This window comes from Melanotaenia boesemani, chromosome 2 (genome assembly GCF_017639745.1).
Source record: "Melanotaenia boesemani isolate fMelBoe1 chromosome 2, fMelBoe1.pri, whole genome shotgun sequence".
Lineage (NCBI taxonomy): Eukaryota > Metazoa > Chordata > Actinopteri > Atheriniformes > Melanotaeniidae > Melanotaenia > Melanotaenia boesemani.
In genome coordinates, this window is record NC_055683.1 from 32615248 (window position 1) to 32635637 (window position 20390).

A 20390-nucleotide genomic window follows, 5' to 3' on the forward strand; every position below is an offset into this window, starting at 1 on the left:
TCTGGAATCCAGGGATTAAAGATCATAGAACGATATAGTTGTTCTTCTGTTGTTAATTTTAAGACTTCATTAATTATCTGTAACAACAAAGCTGGAAAATGACCTTTCATAATTTTTTTTTTCCTGTGGTGTCAGGACGTATATTCAACACAGCAAAAAACAGTGTGATTGAAAGATTACTGCATTACTGAAATACTCTCATTTCAATCTGCAAATCTGAGCCTCATTTCCAAAAAAACAAATCCAAAACCTCAAATCCAAATAACCAAAACAGAAAAATTAGCTGTTGTGGTTTAAACTTGCCAAGGGAGGAAGAGTGGACACAGGCATCTTCAAACTCAAAGAACCAAAAATAAATAAATAAATAAAGTTGAATATGAGAGTGATCAGATGCAGAGGCAGTGAACTGCTCTGGAGGTTTGCACAAATAAAATAATCTTTTTGATTTGTAGGAGTTGCTTCACTATAAGCACATAATTAGCCTATTTGAATCATGTTAATATACACTGCCTGATGCAAAAAAAAAAAAGGTCACACTATTTCGTTGGACCAGCTTTAAATTGGATTACAGCACACATTTACTGTATCATTGTTTCAGTAAGCTTCTGCAACATCACAAGGCTTATTTCCATCTAGTGTTGCATCAATTTTTCACTAAGATCTTGTATTGATGATGGGAGAGTCCGATCACAGTGTAAAGCTTCTCCAGCACATCCCAAAGAATCTCATTGGGGTTCAGGTCTGGATGCTGTGGTGGCCAATCCATGTGAAAATGATGTCTAATGCTCCCCAAACCACTCTTTCACAGTTCTTAACACAATTTTAGTAGTTTCTGCATCTCCCTAGATGTTTTCTCTGCTTGATGTCAATGATTGGACCTTTCTTAAACAGACTAACATCTTTTCCACGACCACGGGATATGTCTTTCCACATGGTTGTTTAAGAAATGAGAAGCTGTGCATTGCATCTGTTTGGGTTAAATAACTTGTCAGTTTAAATATAATTGCCAATGCAGTAATTATCCCATAGGAGGCTTGCAACTATTTGTTTATTTAACTCTAGGCGACCAATTTTATCTTTTTTTTTTTTGGCCAGGCAGTGTGATCATAATTTGTGATTTTATGCTTTTAAAAAACTTTATTCCTTTACTCTGTGTTATCCATGCTGATTCTACTTAAACACGATGAAGTAGAAAACTTTCACAAAGTATGACCAAAACATTGTTTCAGCAGGATGTGAACATCTTTGTCACGTTTGATGTTCAAGCTGAGATAGCTGAAAATAAAGAAAAAAGTGTAGAAAGATAAAATTACAGGGGGAGATAGTGGGTTGCCTTGCTGTACGGTCATGGTGATAAACTTTCTAAAAACACAACAGTGGAAGATGGACTTACCGAGGAGAAGTTGTGAGCTCCGCAGGGCTCTCCTCTGTATTTGCATGATAGCAGCATGTCATCCAGTTGGTGGCTCAGTCTGTCCATAAACTCTAGGTTGGTTCCCTCAAAGTTTCTGGGTGGCAGAAAGAGCCTGAAGTCTGATAGTTTACTGAACCAGGCCCGACGGTCTTCCTGTAGCAAGTCCAAAACCATGGGCCTAACTGTCCGGTTGGCCAGCAGCAGGCCAAGCCAGTGGCCAGCAAAGTACAGGTCGCTCTTGGTGAGTTTGTAGATGCGAATAGGGTTGTTGTTGCAGATAGTGACTGTGGGGAAGGCCAGTTCTTTGGCCCATTCAGTGTGAACCCGAGTGTATGTGGGGAAGGAGAGCCAGTGGAGCAGACGGTTAGAGGACCAGGATAAAAGCAACCCCAGGGAGGTGCAGAGGGCCAGCAGCCAAAAAGCCCTGCGGCCCACAGAGCCACCAGGGATGCAAACATACCTCAGGCCATGTAGGCGTGTCCTTGACAGCAAAGTGGATGTGACCTGAGCCAGAGTTGGCTTAGTGTGACGCCGCTGACGACCCTTTCTGATCATGGCCGGGGATCCCCTCCGGAGACAGCGCCCCTCCTGGGCCATTGCTGCCCACAGTGCTCCTACAACCGCAGGAGAGGAATCATTTCCCAGCCAGGCCTCCGGGGCTGGGGCCCACATGAAGCTCCAGGATAAATCCACTACTTTAATCCACACATGAATATGTGTTTTGCCTTATGAACGCAAATAACCCATACAATCTCAACCCAAACAACACTGCCACATGTAAAAATACCTCCACGCTAATGCTGTATGTTCCTAAGTTGTTCTGTCCTGGTGTTGCTGAAGCTGCGATGAACTCTGCTCAGCTACTTGTTGGTCTTCTCTCCAGATCTCTGTCTGATCATGCTCGGATCATCCAGCCCAGCAGGGGAAGAGCAGAAAACATCAGAAAGGCAAATGTGCTCTGAGCAAGGTGTCTTCTACATGAGTGAGTCCAGCATCCACAGCAGTTAGTGTGACAGCGAACAGGCGAGGATGAGACAGAGTGCAAAGGAAAAAAGAGGAGGGAGGGGAGGAGAGAGGGAGAAGGCAGCATACAAATACCAAGGGCTTAGCAGCGACGACAGAAAACAAATGAAAGAAGGGAAGGTTAATTAAAATAATGAAATGACAGTAAAGGGGGGTTGATTGGTGTGGTGCAGTGTGTTGTCTGAGATCTCGCCTCGTTCCAGCACTGTGGCTTTTCTCCTTATGAGTTGTGTCTGCCAGCCAAAGACTGCAATCAGTTTCTTCTCACTATAAAGTGTAAGCTTTAATTCAACTCACAAAGGTCTCCCACGCTCGGTTGTTTGCTGTCCCACTGTAGATGTCTTGACTTTGTGATATCACTGAAATGCTGGGCTTCAACCGGTGCCGTTAGCTCCTTCAGGTGGCCACAGTTTCATCTGGTCCATCAGCAGCACAGCCACAGTTAGAAACACACAACGCCGCACTTCCACAGGGAGAAGAAGGCATTCAAGCACATTCACGGACACGCTCAGTAGTTTACTGCAGGAAACCAGACCAGCTAATCTGTTCTGTCACACTCTGATCTCAACATCTTTCCCCCCCTCTTTTAACTGTCCTGTTATTCTCTCTTCCTCTTCTTCCTTCCTAGTTTTTCTCCCGACTCAGAGACAGCATCTCTCATCTCAGTATTCCTCTCATGTCTCCGCTACTCCTTCTAAAAATACTCCCTCCAAATCAAATCCATCAACTTGCCCTCACGCTCCTCCTTCTTTTCTCTCTTATGTCAGTCAAGCGCTGTAATCTCGACCTCCTGTCGGGCTCCCTCTCCTCCTCTTCTTCTTTTCCACTTCATGCATGCACTCTCTAGCTTTTCTCCCCATCAGGAAAATCTTCTCTGTGTGCTTTCCTCCCTCTGTGTCCTTGCCTGGTCTCTCCCCCTTCTCCCTGCTCTGAATGACTTCTCCTCTGTGATCGCTCTGTTTATCCCGCCGCCCTCTCTCGTGCCTTTTCCTCCAGTTTTCAGGCAGCTTGTCCCCCCGTTGCACCTCTTCTCCTCCTCCTGCGCCACAGCTCTGTCCACGCAGCCGGTGAGCCCGTCACTGATGAGAGCGCTTGTCTCTTTCCACGCTAACTCGCGCCGTCCTTCGCCCCCCTCTGTTTGTCTGCTGCTGCTGCTGAGCTGCCACAGAGCGAGGAGAGACTGCTGTGCATGCAGTACACATGAGCCAGATACACAATGTTTTCCATTATCAGATGGCATCAACATCTTCTGTGTGTATAAATTTGAAATATATTTTTAAGGAAAGTGTATGTGAATAAAAATGAGAGGTTTCAAAGAAAGTATTTGCTTGTCTCTTTTTTTATTTAATAATTTTTTGGTAGTTTATTAAATTGGCTTAGATTTGGCCATTGCTTTGTTTATTGTTGCTTAAAGCTGTGCAGTAAGGCTTTTTATTGACCAATCTGAGACAGTAATCAAAGCTCAGAACTTTCCAACTTTCCAAGTTCTAAGGGCAGTATCACTGCGTAGGAAAGAAAAAAACCCACAGGACAAAAATATATGATTTTAAAAGAATGCTAGAGGAACAGTAACCAACTACTTTCAGTGAACTCATGGTTGCAGCATTAACTGGGAAGCAGAGAACCATCTGTGGAGCTGCAGTGGCTGCTCACCTGAAATACTACGAGCTGTAGACTGAATCTGGCTCTGAAAACAAGAGGGGTTCATTTCTAGACAGTTCAGCATAAATCTGTTTAATTCAAGAGAGAATGATAAAATCTGGACCATTAATTAGGATTTGTATGTGCATCTCTTCTACTTCCTGTTAAAGTTTTAATATTGTCAGTCTGCATTTGTGAAAGATGGCAATTAGAGACTCATAAAGCAACATTCACAATCAACACGTTTGCAGCTGCATATAAAAATATTATTAGGTCTTTTAATATCACCGGCTGGCATTTCAAACATCTTTTGGAAGAGATATTTAAAATATAATGGCATAGCCTTGTACTGGCTTTCTGGCTGTGGAAAATCAAACAGTTATAATATTTTCAAGTTGAACTGGTTCTAAAATGGAATTTATATTAAAGGGACCAAATTCACTTCAAACTATAACAAAAATAAAAATAAAAATTGCGATGACGAATTTATTTTATTGACAAACCTTTTTTCATGACGATAAGGAGAGAGGTGACGAGCTAAGAATGGCTGCTCATATTTTGGGCATGTGTATGTTCAGGGTGCAGTACTGCGCTTCAGAAAATTCTTAGAAATAAAGCCACAGTTACCAGGGTAAGGATGTTGTTGCTCTTTGACTTCTTTTTTTTTTTTTTTGATTCCACAGTTAGCACTTTATCTGTGCAATGCATCACCCTAAGCAGACCAGAAAGTATTTGCTGTTGGTTCGGAAACCTTCTAAGTCTTAAACCATTCCTTTTAATTTTCTTGTTTGACTTTTTTGTATAATGACGTATGGCATCAGTTTGGTAAAGGATCTTGTAATTATGTAAAAGCATTAAGGTTAACTTGTTTTTATGAATTGCAATACTTGTAATAACATGTCAACCTTGATTCCACTTTTTAATACGTATTAATCTAAATTAATTTGTTAAAAGACTAATACTTTTTTCGTATTTGACTAAAACCTTTTTGAGTTTGAGTCGACTAAAACTAGACAAAAACTATCAAACTCAGAAATGACTAAAATGTGACTAAAACTAAGAAGCATTTTCATCCTGAAGACTAAAACTGAGATCCCTGCCAAAAGCAACACTGACACACACATATGCTGAAAAAGGGTTTGTTCATGAGGATTCATATTTCCTTATATTAGACTTTTTTTTCCCCCAAATGAACAATGAATGTCAACAGAGTGATTTCAAGGAAATGTTGAGAAACAAGATGGGTCAGGGGCTCATATTATTTTTGTTGGATTGAAAAAGCCTTCTAGTTTTGTAGCATGTCCTTAGTTGCTTTATGTAAAACCATAACTCACACAACAGAATGACATACTTATATCCCATGTCTCCTGTAAACCTTCTTTAAGCAAAGTTTTAGCTTTTAATTAATTTAAAGGATCTGTAAACACCACATAAACCAACAAGTAATTTCTTTGTTCACTCAGAGCTACAATTCAAGCCTCTCTAAATTTCAAGGTTTCGCTCATTAGCATTCAGTGTTCTTCTACCAATTATAAAGATCATTTTCTGTGTGATAAGGAAAATCATATTTTGTTACTTCATTTCACTGACTTTTTTTTTTGTTTCTTAAACACCTCCAGGCTCATTCTTTTTACAGAAAAACATCTAAACTTGTTTCTTTTTCTTTTGTCAGGACGTGTTGTATGACAGCCCCTAATAATTATCAGATCACCAGATAAACTAGGGACAGAGACATGATCAGGTCTGTCCAACGTGACTTGAAAAAGGCATGAGGCAAGCCCAAAGAGACTATTAAGGCAAGGTTGGAGAGAAAACTGCAGCATAATAACACAAGCGAGGTGTGGAGGTGCATGAGAGGCATTACTCGCTATAAGGAGAAGGGAAGGGAGACACCAGGTGTGCTGGGGGAGCTGCATGATAGCCAGAACTGGGAAACGGCTCGACAAACTGGTCAGTAAGTGTGTGTCAGTGATAGGGAGGGGGTGGACTGTTGCATGACTTGTGGAGAAGCACATTAGGAGGAAGATGCCGGCCATCCTCAGAAACAGTAGTCAACCCCTACATGACACTGTGGTCACCCAGAGAAGCAGCTGCAGTGACCGACTTCTCTCCATACGCTGCATGGACTGAGAGACTCAGGAGGTTGTTAATCCCTGCCGCTATAAGACTCCACAGTAAAAAACATGTTATTGTGCATTTCATTACTATTGATAGTAGTTTTTAGGATATTTTATTTACTGTTGTCATGTTGTTTTACTCATTTTGTGGTTTTGTATGGTAGTAAGAGTGCTTAATAATGGCAAATATTGTATGCTGCTGCAGACACCTGAATTTCCCCAGTTGGGGATGAATACTGTATTCCTTATCTTATCTTATCTTATCTTATCTTATCTTATCTTATTGTTTGTAAACAGGGCTCTAAATTAATATCCTCCAACCTGCCAAATGCAAGTTAAAATTTATTTAGTATCATCCATCCTCTTGTTCCATGTTCACTTATAGCATGCATGGTGTTGTTTTACACATGACTACCTTACCCAACAAAGCGCAGAGGAGTGACCTTTAAGCATCATAGTTAGAGGAGAACTATTAAGATCTGGCATGTAAATAGTTTGTGCTCATGCAGTCCATGTTCTGTTAAATTATTTCAAAATGAAACAGAAAAAAAGAAAGGGACAGAGCAAAAGATGAGACAATATGCAACATCAAACTGACTTTTACTAGTTGGAAAGAACTCAGAAGAGACACGGGATGCAAAACAGATGCCAAATAAGCTATCCTTATGGGGTGCCAAATTCTATAAAAGTCTATAAAATCAATTTAAAGCAACAGGTATGATGAAATTTACTTACATTTTTTTCATATTAAAAAAAAAAAAAAAACAAGGCTCAGAAATTGTGATTGGTCATGAAGTGCAGAACCTACCAATCACATTGACTAGTGATTTAAAAACAAGTTCGTTTAGAGGCATTTGTTGTAAGTTACAACTATGTGAAGCTGCAACAAATAATCTTAAATGTCAAATTTCCGCCAAAACCAGCTATCTGTGCTGGTTTCACATAATTTTGATGAACTTACTGTGCCTCTAGAGGTCTGTGTGAGTGCTTTGCAACACTACCTGACAGCTCCATGTGACCTCATTGTGAAAAATATCTAATGAAAAGAAATGATCAAATCTGAAACCATAAAGCACCCACATAAATTAAAAAAAAAAAAAAAAAAAACCTTTCAGATTTTTTTTTTTTTTTAAAGCTTTATTTCAAAAGAAATTACCATAAAAATCCCAACTGGCATGAACTCACATGCAAATAGACTAAGGCACTCACACAATGAGGCAAGTCATCCCTGAACAGCAGAGCCAGGACTGTGAAAAACAGTAACATATCCATGTATAATGAATAACTGGCAAAAGTACAAAACAGAAACGAAGGACTGGGATGTCAAATGCATGCACACACTTTTAATTCTTCCAACAATTACAGGACTGCTGTGGAAACCGCATGTACAAATACATCCACAAACACATGCACATGCATACAGCCTACAGCCTACAGCTAGGCAGCCTTCCAGAGCCTGGATCCACAGGCTGAATAATTAGCTTAGAGCCATAAAGAGGGTTTCTCGATCCAGCTATGTCGCCAGTGTAAAGAATCCCTAAAAGGCTCAACATTTTCCATTTGCAATTCTAAAGCATGCAGGAAATCATAGATTAATTAGGGATATATCCAAGCCAAGTAAAAGGTAAAATTACACAGCAGCCTATAGCTGCAGCTCCATGATATGCAGTTATATCCTTGTATGTCTTCATCTGCAACACTGTCTGAGATCAAAGGACACATTGCTATAAACTGCTTGTAAGACATATTAAAACCACAAACAAACACCCAAAGATTCATGTTAATGAGTCGTAGACTGTTTTGGAGAACATCGGGCTCAGAACGCTGAGCAGAACAATGGTGCTTCTCAGAGCTCCCGCCCATCGCGAGGATGGTGGTAGTTGGAGATGATTAATAAGGATGTGAGCTTCACGCTGGCCTCGTCAGTGAATGCTCAGGTGAGCTTGTGTCAAAGGCAAGCAGATGAAAAATGAGGGATGTGAATGAAAACTGTTTCTTGCTGCGGTGTGCTGTTAATCAAGCTCCAGCTTGATTTAAAATGACAGTGATTGCAGGGAGGCAATCAATGGCTTTTTCTGCCTTATGAGTTCTCTAAACTAAAAACAGTCAAATGTGTCTTCCGGGGGGTAAAAGCTCAAACTGAAAGACAGCTTCAGCTTCCATCTTGTCTCTGGATCTTACAACAAATGAAAGCACTGAAGTTCCTCAATAGAGTTGATTATAAGATTGATGGCAGCTGTTCATATAGCCGTCGTTATGTAGTTCTTGTTAAGGTTCATAAAGCTGCCATGACACGCTTCCTTTGTAATATCAAAGTGGAGGTTTTGTAGGGGCTTGTCTATCATTTTCGAGTCACTGCTGCAGATAATAACTCATTGTGCTCGGGAAGCTTTTGTGACCAGAACGCTGCTTTCATTAACAGATTGCTCATGGGTGTGCACATCAAAATGTTTACACACCCAGATCCAAGCAGCAAATGTTGCAGTGCTCATCAGTATTGTTTCATTTTCTGCTCAAGATTTGATTTTAAACCAACAGCTGGCATTGCATTAACATTAAAGGGGAAAAAAAGAAAAAGACAATCTCTGATCTAGCTGATTCAAGCAAAACTGTCGTGCTGCATTTTTCTCCTAGAGAGGAGAATGTCTTCAGTTTATGGTTGCAGCTGGTCTGGTTATCCATACGTGTCATGCAAAAGCACTATCTATATTGAATCCCTGGTAGACAAACAACTACAGCACTGTAAGCCTTATTGTAAATGACCAGTTGTGCTTTTAGTCAGTGTTTCCCACTTATGCTGAGGTATTGCTGTTCTGTCTTGCCACATTAATGTTGAAAAACTGTTATAGTTATCAAAAGAAGTTAAAAAAATCACTGGTCTATACCACAACTAGAAGACAAGAACTAAAAACAACTACATATAATTTTGTTTGTTTAATTAGTGGAACAATTTGCATAAAGCTGAATATGGAGTTGCATCAGATCCTAGCGATCTGGGGTTGATCAGAATTCTAACAGAACTGTCACCAAATTCTTCTCCATCTGACCGCAAGACATTTCTCTCGTCTGGAGCCACCGATTGCCCCACATGCGCTTATGTTTTTGTTGTGTTTACCCACAACCATGTGCGCTGAACCTAAGACACACTTTGTTTTATAGACCACTTGCTGTATTTGGCCTGCTTGAAACCCTTCATTGTTTCAAATCAGAATTTGTTTGCACATCCACAATACCCCAAACGAAGCAGACTTCCCAAGCAAACGGACCAGGATTCAAATGAAAAAGACTGGTGTGAATGCACCCTACGATGTTGGTAAAAGGTTAGCATTGAGATTTTCAAGTTTAACAACAACCCAATTTCAATGCAGTGGCTTCTTTTCAGCATTTAAATATATAAGCAACCACTGATTTAACCAAAACTAACTCAGCTGAAGAATTATGTTAAAGACACACTACTGAACTGGTTTCTCAGTGATACATCCCCCCCATATATATATATATATATATATATATATATATATATATATATATATATATATATATATATATGCAATGACAGCATATCAACATTATGATTATTGGTTGTGTTACCATGGAAACAATGCTATTAGTTGGCGATGCAGAATGAGTCAGAAATGTTTTTTTTTTTTAGATCTTTTCTGAATTTTTAACCATTGTTTGTCGTACTGCTGCTCAGATCCAACACAAAACGAAGAAATAATTAGTCTAGGATTATCTATCAGAGAATATCCAATTAATAAAAATGTTCTTTAACACGGTCATTGACTTGTGTTTCATCCATCGTTCCACATCGTCATGAGTCCATATCAGAGCTTAACTAACTTCTTATCAAGTTTAATGTGCAGCTGTCATTCAATAAACAGCAAATGTTAATTAACTTTAATTTGCACAACAAAAAGCTTACTGTTAGCTGTTCTCTTTTCTCCTAACTGATGCATTTACATTTTTAGCACAACAATAATAATTTTTACAACAATCCCATATTTCCGCTTGTCTTGTTAATTAAGTGCCAGGTTATCTTCTTAAAGGCAAACCATGATTATTTTATAAAAAGTGAAATGAGCATTTTCCAGTTAGTTTCTTTGTTTTACTTAAAAATAGTGCTGTCAGCTGCCAGCTCATACAATTCTCTTACTGTTATGGCGTTAGCTGCAGACAGTCAATAAAATCTTCCACCATTCAAGCATGACCAACCTACAGGAAAAACTTTTTATTCCTGATTAAATTGCACAGAAGGTAACTGTTATTTCTTGAGGGGGAGTCTTTTTGGAGAAAGGAAAAAACTGCAGGGAACAGTTGCATGCGATGGGGAAGTATTTTTTGTATTTCATTGCTTATTTTAATAAGAGCATTAAATGGGAATAACTGGAGCCTGTACAGTAGCTGACCTCAAAACAGCTCACTGGTGGAGTCGGGGTCAGGATTAGATTTAATTACAGGAAGCTTTAATGATCTCTGCTGGGATTTAAGGACTTAAGAACAGAAACAGGCAGTTGCAGTATTACAAAACAACCTCTAACATTCAGACATATTTAATTTAGTTTTATTTCACTCGTGTGGCAGACACACAAGGTATCAGCTAGTATTTGCTTGAAGCCAAAGCTGTGTTATATGATTGAAAACTATGAGAACAGGCCACTGTTAAATGGGGGACCTTTGTCAGTTTTCACAGCTGTGGGAATCCCAAACAAAGAGAAACCTTGTCCATGACAGGGATGACAGTGTTGGCAGTTGATCTCTTTCTTTCAAGTACTGGATAACGTGTTTACTCATCCATAATGATGAGCAAATACTCGCCAGCTTGAAGAGGTCCATGAAAATCTGCACTCATGCTATTCTCAGCACTTATGCTTCGTTCTCGGTGGCTCATTATTTGTAACTGTGGTTGCAGCCTGGCACGCGATGCAAAGACGTACTACTGCTTCTGCTTTGCGATCAATGTCTGGAAACCAAACTTTGGACCTGAGCAGTGCTTTGGTCTTGACGATTCCTTGATGGCCCTCATGGGCAAGCTGGATTACTTTGACTTGTAGGGCACCAGGAATCACTATCTTAGTGTCCCGAAGAATGATGTCAGACTCATGTGCTGTTGTCAGTTCATTGCTGATTCATCTGAACTGTTTTAGCATGTCAGCATGATGTGACTTGTCAGCTTTATACCAGGTGTATCTGATGTAAGTACTGACCTCTTGAAGAACTGGGTCTTTGAGTGTTTTGGCCTCTATGTTTGAGAGTGTCATAGCTTTAGGTTTAGCATGAGCTTCAGTAAAGTTCACATACTCCTCTCTACATTCACTGCATGTGTGCTCTCATTTGTCTGAGACGAATAGGGTGATGTGACATTAAGTCAACTGGGTTGCGACCTCCTTTTCTATATTCCAACTTGAAGTTGTAGGTCTGCAGCCTCAGAGCCCATCTCTAAATTCTGGAAGATGGTTTTGACCTGGGATTGTTCCAGATTATTTCCAGTGCTTTGTGGTCAAGTCATTACTGCGAACAAATGACCATAGATGTACAGATGGAAGTGTTCACAGCTCCACACAATAGCATGTGCTTCCTTTTCTGTCTGAGAGTATCTCCTTTCCACGTCACTGAGAGATCAGCAGGGATATGCTATTATTTGCTTTACCACTCCATCGTTTTGGCCGAGGATGGCACCTAGTCCTACAGAACTAGCATCCACAAGTAGCTCTGTTGTTCTGCTTGGATAGAAGTATGACATGACAGTGTCACTGGTATGACTGTTCTTCAGATTCTGTAGTGCAGCTTGTTGATCTGGGCCCCACACTCTGGGTGCATCTGTTCTGGTTAGCTTGTGTAGAGGATCAGAAATGGATGAGAAGTCCTTGATGAGCCTGGAACAGTAGTTAACCATACCAAGCATACTTTCGCTGTCATTAGGAGTCTTAGGATCAGCAGCCTGCTGGAAAGCAGTAACCTTTTTGGGATCAGCAGACACACCTTCTGAGGAAAAAATTAAGCCAAGAAATTCAGCCTGGACTTGTTGAATTTCCATTTTTCCCAATTGAGGGTGAGACCACTTTTCATGAGCCTCTGGATCAATGCCCTGGGTTATTGTCATGTTCAGTCTGGCAGGTGCTATACACTATGATGTATTGACTAAGGTTTTTGACACATGTTAGGCCCTGTACATTTTGGGAGATAGCATTTTGAAAACACCTCTGCAGCATAAAATATTCCAAAACTCAGTTGCATGTAGCGTTTCAGTCCAAGGTGAGTGTTGACTGTGGTGATGTACCTGCTGTGAGGATGTAACCCCATCTGGTAGTATCCACCTCTAAGATCCAGTTCGGAAAACACTGTGGCACCATTCATTAATGCACTACATTATCCATGGTGGGGGTTATGTGGCATTCTCTTTCGATAGCTGTGTTACCCTGACGCATGTCAACACAGATCCTCACCTTGTCAGGATCTTTGGGCTTGGGGGGATGTGACAATGGGTAAGACCCCGGGTGTTTGTCCAGTAACATCTTCAGTGTCATCTGCCTTGAGTTTTCAAAGCTTGTCTTCAACTTTCTGGCAAATGTGGTAGGACTGGAGGTTTGATGTCAGAATTTATGTGAAGTTTCGCCTGAAGGTACTTTAGCTTTCCAATTCCTCTGAACAGCTCGGGGCAACTTTCCACCAGCACATCTGCAACTGTGCGACCTGGTTTCGTAGCAGATACTGTTATGATTACACTTATTAGCCTATTGTGGACTCTCTCATGTGGGGAACTTCCTTTGAATGCTCTTTGTATTGCTTTGTGGTCCTTTTGCGATGCGTGTTGGTTTTGATCTGCACTGCCTTGCAAAATGGTTCCGTTTTCTACAGGCTCTACATTGTTTATTTTTAGCTGGGTATTCTCCAATGTGAGGGTATTTACCTCCACAGTTATGGGAATGTCATTTAGCTGATCAGTCGTTTTTATTCTGCTGCATTTCTGAAGCTTTGTGGGTCAATTTGTAAACTGTAGCTGCGGTACCTTTTTCCATGCCAGTATCTTGTACTTCAGACAATTCCAGCGTTCTTCCGTGATCCAGAAGGTCATCTAAGCTCAGTTCTGGCTCCTTCAAGGCCTTCCTGTGCAACTTGGATGATGCACAGCTTTGTATGATTTGGGTTATAATCTCTGCTTGTACATTTGCAAACTCACAGTTCTTTGTTAGCATTCTTAGTCTGGTGTGATAACTGTCCAATCTTCTCCGGGTTCCTGAACACATAGACCTGATATTGAATGTTTTTCTTCTGCAATAAATATGCTGCTAACTTCTGCTTTGTGTCTGCATATTTGTCATCTTCTGTTGATAACATGTCATAAATGTCTTGCACTTGTTCTCCTGCAACGTGCAACAATAATGTCTTAAGCCTTGCATCACCTGTTAAGTTGATGGCAGCGGTGCCATTTTCAAACCTCTGCACCAGTGTTGCCAACTTAGCGACTTTGTCGCTATATTTAGTGACTATTCAGACACGTCAAGCTGCTCCTGGCTGATCCCACAACGGCTTGAGTGTGGACGAAAACATTTAAAAATTTAAAAGTGTTGTGACATGTTGCAGATTCCTAAATAGAAAACAACCTACACTTAATAATAAAAAAAAAACAAAACCTTTTTTTTTTTTTTTTTTACATTTTTAGGTTGTCCTTCCGTCAACTTTTATCTTTCCCACAACATTCCCCTCCATGGCTGATTATTCAAATTAGACATTGACGTCATTTAGCGACTTCAAGCGACTTTTTGGACAGCCAATAGCTACTTTTCTTACCAAAGATTTGGCAACAGTGCTCTGCACCCATTTGCTCCAGTGAGGTCCGATGGAACCATGATGAGTTTCAGTGTTGAAAGGTGGGGGAGGCACATTGCACTGATGGCTTTCTAATGTCTTAGCTTAGCTTAGCTTGAGTGACGTTGCACAGTGTCCTACTCTTTCCTTCTTCTCATGGATGTAGGTGACAATGTCCTGAGTGTCTCCGTATTTCCACCTCATCGCCAATGTAATGTCTCTGTTGTCTAAAGAACTACAATATTTTTAGGCACAAAAACTGGGCTTTATTTTATACACAGCATTCACACACTGTATTCCACTCTCAGTCTGTCGCTCTAAATATTTGATATTTTTTACACATTAGGCAGCATAGATTTTCATAAAACCTATTAAATTCCTGTGAACATCACATGCTATAAATACAGTGAGTAGATGCACATACAACATGCTGCTGGGAAGCTGAGTTTATTTTGATTTGACTGATTTGGAAATCTTTACAAAACAGTGACAAGAGCAGGTGCAGTCAACATTAAAAACACAAAAATCACAAAAAAACATGCAACAAATCTGGCCATCCAGATTTTTTTCTTTTTATTATTATTATTCACAAAAATCCTGAAGAGTCTAATTCATAAAGAGTTTAATCCATAAAAAAATGTTTATTATATTATATTATATTATATTATATTATATTGCTGTTGCATTATGATGCATTTTAGGAAATCACTTGAGACAAAACTATTAAATAATATTTTCATACTGTTTTTTGTATTGTTTTATTGTTGTTTGGATTTGGTAAGTCAAGCTGTGATCTGATTGTGTTTTTTCACTCGGTTGCAACTCAAGGCCGCTGCCTATTATCTGTTTACAAGAAAATGTGTTTAGAGAAAAGAACTGATTTCTTTCAGTGTGTTGAAATATATGCAACTCAGTCCCAGTAACAAATAGCACAATTCTATTTGTTATTAAGGTTCATTTTATTGGAATAGAATAGGATGTGGAAAAAAAAAAAAAAAAAAAAACAAACAAACAAACAAAAAACCTTTAAAATGTTTTATAAATAATCCTTTTGATGTTTACTATGTTTTCCTTCAATTTAGAGAGAAATAATTGATCAGCATAATGAACCCAAGATTCCTCCTCATTCAGCTAAATCACTGGGTGTAAAATGAAGTAGATGTGTCCTGATGGTGCCTGTAGGCCACATAAAGCTGCTGATACTGCAACAATATCTAAGTGAGTCTGTTTTACAGTGAAATGGCTTCATTTAATTGTGAAACACCAGCTGATGTTTATCAGTTGGTGTTTCATGGCCTAATAATGAATGGATCAGCAAAACATAAGCAGATAAACAGGTTCTTTACTGGTTTGCTCTGGTGAGGAAAACTGAGAGACAAAGTGGCCAATAAATTGTTTAACCATCATCTCTGTACCTATGGGCAGGTAGAGACAAGCTCCTCCCTGGATGCTGTAAGTGGCTCAAACTTGATGAAGAGTGAGAAGATCAGCATCAACATGTGGCAGTTTTACAAGACAAAGCATAGGCTTCCATTCATCATGTTAACTGGAAAAAAAACAATTGACTTTTTCTGTTTCTGTATAATACTTGTTAAGTTGCTCCTAATTAGCATAGAGTAAATGCAGCTGCACTGACAGAAAGTGCAGCATTGAGTTTTTTAAGCACCCCATCTTCTTTGTGCAGCTGCTTCGAGCACTTTAAGTTGAAAATGGCTGAACTTGTCAAAAAGATGACAGTGTCTTTATAACAGTCTTTTTTCATGCAGCTAATCATATTGGCAGAAACTGTCACCCCTTGTTACCAGTAAAGCAGAAGATTAGCTTACTCCCAGTATCTGCCTGTCCTGGGTGGTAGGATATGATATGTCTGATAGAAGTTATCAGAGCAACCAAAAAGAAAAGTCAATTTGTGGGAGTGGATCAGCTAGACGCTAAGTGTTGATAACAATGAAAAATGAAAAAGACCTGCAGTCTGTCCTGCAGGTGACAGCAGATCACAGAAACAATGAGAGGGCTGATCATCTCACTGAACCCACTGACACCAGCCCAATCATCCCTTTTTAACCTTAAACAGATGTGAGACCGGCCACCTTCTAATAGTAGCACTTACACAAGACTCTGATATCCATTATAGCTGTCCCCTGCTTCTTGTGTCACCCACCTCTCCCTGCGCTACAGCTGTCAAGCTGAGTAAATGATAGGCTTGGCTGTTGACAATATGTTGGAAAGCATCTTCTGTCTGGTGCTCTTGGAGGGAAAACAATGGAGGGAAAACAATGCCAAACAAATAGTAGACAGACAAATAAATAAAGCACAGAAAAGGGGTGAAAGCTGTCAAAGCAGATATGTGCTTTTGAGAAGATTGTTGTCACAGAAAAGTAGAATAAATGAATGTAAAAATAAAAAGAAACAAACAAGCTCTGGGTCAGAGTACCTCTAATGAAATGCAAATGGATGCGGGCATTGTGGGGACACGGGTCCTGAGAGGACAGTCAGTGATGGTTGCACTAAAAGCCTGTAGTTCAAGCAACAGTCTAAGATGCTTCCTTGCCCCTGATTTGTTTGTTCAGTGGTTCAGTGAACAAATGTGAAACTCATGTTCACCAAAACAAAAAAAAATCTAATCTTACAAAAATAATGTGCTGTCAGTGACATTTTATCCTCAGTAATTGGTGTAATGATGGAAAGAGTAATTAGATTACCCGTTACTGAAAAAAGTAACGGCGCTAACGTTGTTTATTTTAATGCTGTTACTCCCATCACTGGCAGTAACTGCAATTAACAAACTATCTGATACAGAAACAATTCAGCTACAGTGACTATGATTTATTTTTTAATTAATGTAATTGGGTAAAACTCAGATGCCCAAGCGCAAATAAATGCAGCATGTAATTTATTTTTATATGTTCTTCATGATTGTTCTTGATCAAAGTTGCAATAAATAAATAAATACTTTACTTTATTGATCCCGATTTGGATATTAGGCTCTGCATTTTTACCCATCTTTAGTAGCTTTACCAGAGAGCAGTGGGCTGCCATATTTTAGCACCATGTTTTCAAACTGGATACTTGAAGCCGGGTCCTTCAGACCCAAGCCCATCTCTGTTACCACTGGGCTACCACCTAATATACATCAATATACAATATATACACTACCCTGTGTGGAAGATTATATTTTTTTATATTTTATTGTCCAAAGTGTTCACAGTTTATTAAGAGGATTTAAATCTCACAAAACCACCAGATGTGATTAAATTTAACAGCCAGTATTGATGAAAGACACTGATAAAACTGCTGACTTGTCTCAAAGTTTCTCTCATTGCAGCAGTAATTAAAACCATACAATGAAGGATCTTCCAAAGTAAAAAACTGGTAATAAAAAAAATATCAGGCTATTTGCTTTTACAGAATTTGCCTTTTTTTTTTTTTACATTTTTACATAAGATGAAAACTTTAGTTAAAATAACCAGCAAAATACAGTATTTCCTAAAACTGTTTTACATGTCTGTGGCCAGTCTGTGGCCATGCATGAACATTGTTAAAATATAGTTTTATTTATTCAGAACGGAAAATCACGATAAAAAAAGGTTTATTACCCAAGATGTAACACCAGCTTATGTGTCGAGGCTGAGCTCAATTTAAGCCCTGATTCTATGCCTTCTTGATCCTGTATCTTGTATTACCCAGAATGCAACATAACAGTTCAGTTGTAAATCCAGGTTTATAGGAGCGATTATTGCAGGCTGCAGTTGCTGGGCTCAGGCAGAGATAAGGAATGGGCGACGGACCAAGACCTGTCAACAGAAGCTCAAGTGAAAAATAAGAACTCCACATTAGGTGCAGAGATTTTATTTTCCAAACATCAATAACAATATACTGTCATTGATCCTCTACAGAGTAGATATAAATTTGAATGCAACGTTAAGTCAACAGCTTCTCTGGGGACAAACAAGCAGCGCAACAAAACTAGAAGCAGAGTTATGTTGTATGGATCAGGAAAAGAAAAATCCTGTCGTTTTTTTTCTTGCTACGTTTGATTCTCTTACATATATTACAGCTGTTTAGGTCTGTGTTCATGTTTTTATTATCTGCCGTCACTTTTTTATTCACAGACAGTAGGGAGCCCCTGCTTTAGATCAATGCTCACACTTCACTCCCATTAAAAAGTGGACGTGCTGGTTCATATTAACTGTTGAAGGTTTCAGTAGTTAAAATAATTAAGTTTGGACAAGAAGAACAGATCTGATCTACTAAATCACTTGTGTCAAACTCAAGGCCTGCGGGCCACATTCAGCCCGTTAATGAATTGTTTTTGGCCCACATGATCATATCTAATCACTATTAGAGCTGGCCTGCTGATAGAGCGCATGCACCACTATAGTACTACATGTCCCACAATGCATATATATATATCTATATATATATATAGATATATATATATATATCCTTCTTGAAAGCAGTTTAATTTGATTTTTCAGATGAGGAAATTATTTTTGGCTATTGTTTGCCTGTAGAAAATGTTTTCCCTTGAAAAAAATTGAAAAGTGCATGTTTAGCTATAAGACATAAATGCAACAGATTTGTACAAACTTTTTTAAATTTATTTAATAATCAATGTTTTTTTTTTTTTTGGCAACAACTAATGAACTCTGTTAGTTCCAAGTTCAATGTGTGCAATAAGGTAACTTAAAAAAGTTTTTAATAAACATTGAACCAGTCCAGCCCGCAACTTGTTCCAATTTTTCCATTTTGGCCTGCTGTGTATTTGAGTTTGACACACGTGTCCTATAGGCTCAAAATATATTAGCTTTTCATATTTGGGAAAAAAAGATAAACAGAGTTTGCAGGCAGGTAGGATTAACCAGAAAGCCATGTCTGGCTGTACTGTATATGACTTTCAAAACATCAGCCATTTCTCCACAAACATCACCCTGATGGGTCATCAGAAAAAAATTGACCATTCATTTGACAAAATTCAGCATCAGAAGTTTGCTAACTTAAAACTTTTTATCCATTGAAACATTTAGATTTGAAATTTTTGTCTGCAAAGGTCAAAGGCCTAAATTTGGAGTAAATTTCTGTAGAATAATAGTTGCAAAACCAAAACTGAACCATTTTACAAGCAGATAAGGGAATATTGATCATGATGCTCAACACTGTTTACATCATCATTAGAGTCATATGCCCAGTAGCTACCATTTACAGATTATTTAATACAGTAACAAGTTAGACCTGAAGAAGCCTTTTAGATAAGAGGTAGAATGTTTTGAAGAACCAAGAGCAGAAGTACACTTGGTGTTATTCAAGCTCTAAGGAGTATTGTGACCTAGATAACTGAAAATTTATAACAACACAAAAAGAACACATCACCAGCTATAAAGCAGAGGGGTGGATCAACAATTTTCCGTTTGTGTTGCAGCCTTTGACAAAGGTCAAGAGCAGAATGTAGTCAATTAAATACCAGTGATTTGTGGAGGAAATTTAAATTTAAAATGAAAAATGGGCAAAATATCTCCTAAACAAGAACTGGAGGACTCTCAGCTGACTAAAACTGCTGACTATGCATTTAAAATCAGCTCATTTTCTTCTTATTTTGCACTTCAGTCACATTAAACGTACACCACTGTAGCCATAGGGAATTATTAAACAGATTATCCTTCCCTCATGATCTAAAGACTTATACGTTGTTTATTTAACTGAATTCCCATCCATATGATTGTAACTTCACCTCTAGTTACACTAACAAACATCCCCAGCTGACACCACCAAAATGTTGCCTGACAGTTTGGCAGCATTCCAGCTGCTCTCTGCAAACAGCTCCTCTGATACCAATTCCTGAGCAAGAAAAGTAGCTACTAGCTGTCTTAAAAACTAAATGATGTCATCATCTAATTAGCATAATCAATCTGGTACACATAATAGTAATAGATACTGCAGAGGATAGGAATAATGTTGTGGAAGAGGCTTAAAGTGCATATATATATATATATATATATATATATATATATATATATATATATATATTTATATATATATATATATATATATTTATATATATATATATATATATATATATATATATATATATATATAGAGAGAGAGAGAGAGAGAGAGAGAGAGAGAGCGAGAGCGAGAGAGAGAGAGAGAAAGAGAGAGAGCGAGAGAGAGAGATAGATAGATAGATAGATAGATAGATAGATAGATAGATAGATAGATAGATTTGAATACAATTATACAAATATATACAAATACAAATATACGCACAAATTGGTTGACACGATTTACAAATCATGAATTATATCGCTTAGTCTATTACGGGCTGCAGGTAAGCTGAAGCCTATCGCAGCATTTTTAACAGGTGAGAGTTAGGGTACACCCTGCACAGG

At 38.8% G+C, this 20390-nt stretch overlaps 1 protein-coding gene across 2 annotated transcripts in view; it reads right to left on the reverse strand.

Annotated features, from left to right (window-relative positions):
- Window positions 1-20390, reverse strand: part of asic2 (acid-sensing (proton-gated) ion channel 2) — a 480215-nt gene that overhangs the window by 153595 nt on the left and 306230 nt on the right. The window contains exon 1 of one of the 2 annotated variants that reach the window (XM_042002149.1): window positions 1394-3550. The exons of the other annotated variant lie outside the window; for it this stretch is intronic. Within the exon in view, the coding sequence (XP_041858083.1) occupies window positions 1394-2086 (693 nt within the window). The 5' untranslated portion in view covers window positions 2087-3550. Of the gene's footprint in view, window positions 1-1393; window positions 3551-20390 lie in introns of those variants that run through there. 2 annotated transcript variants of the gene reach the window in all.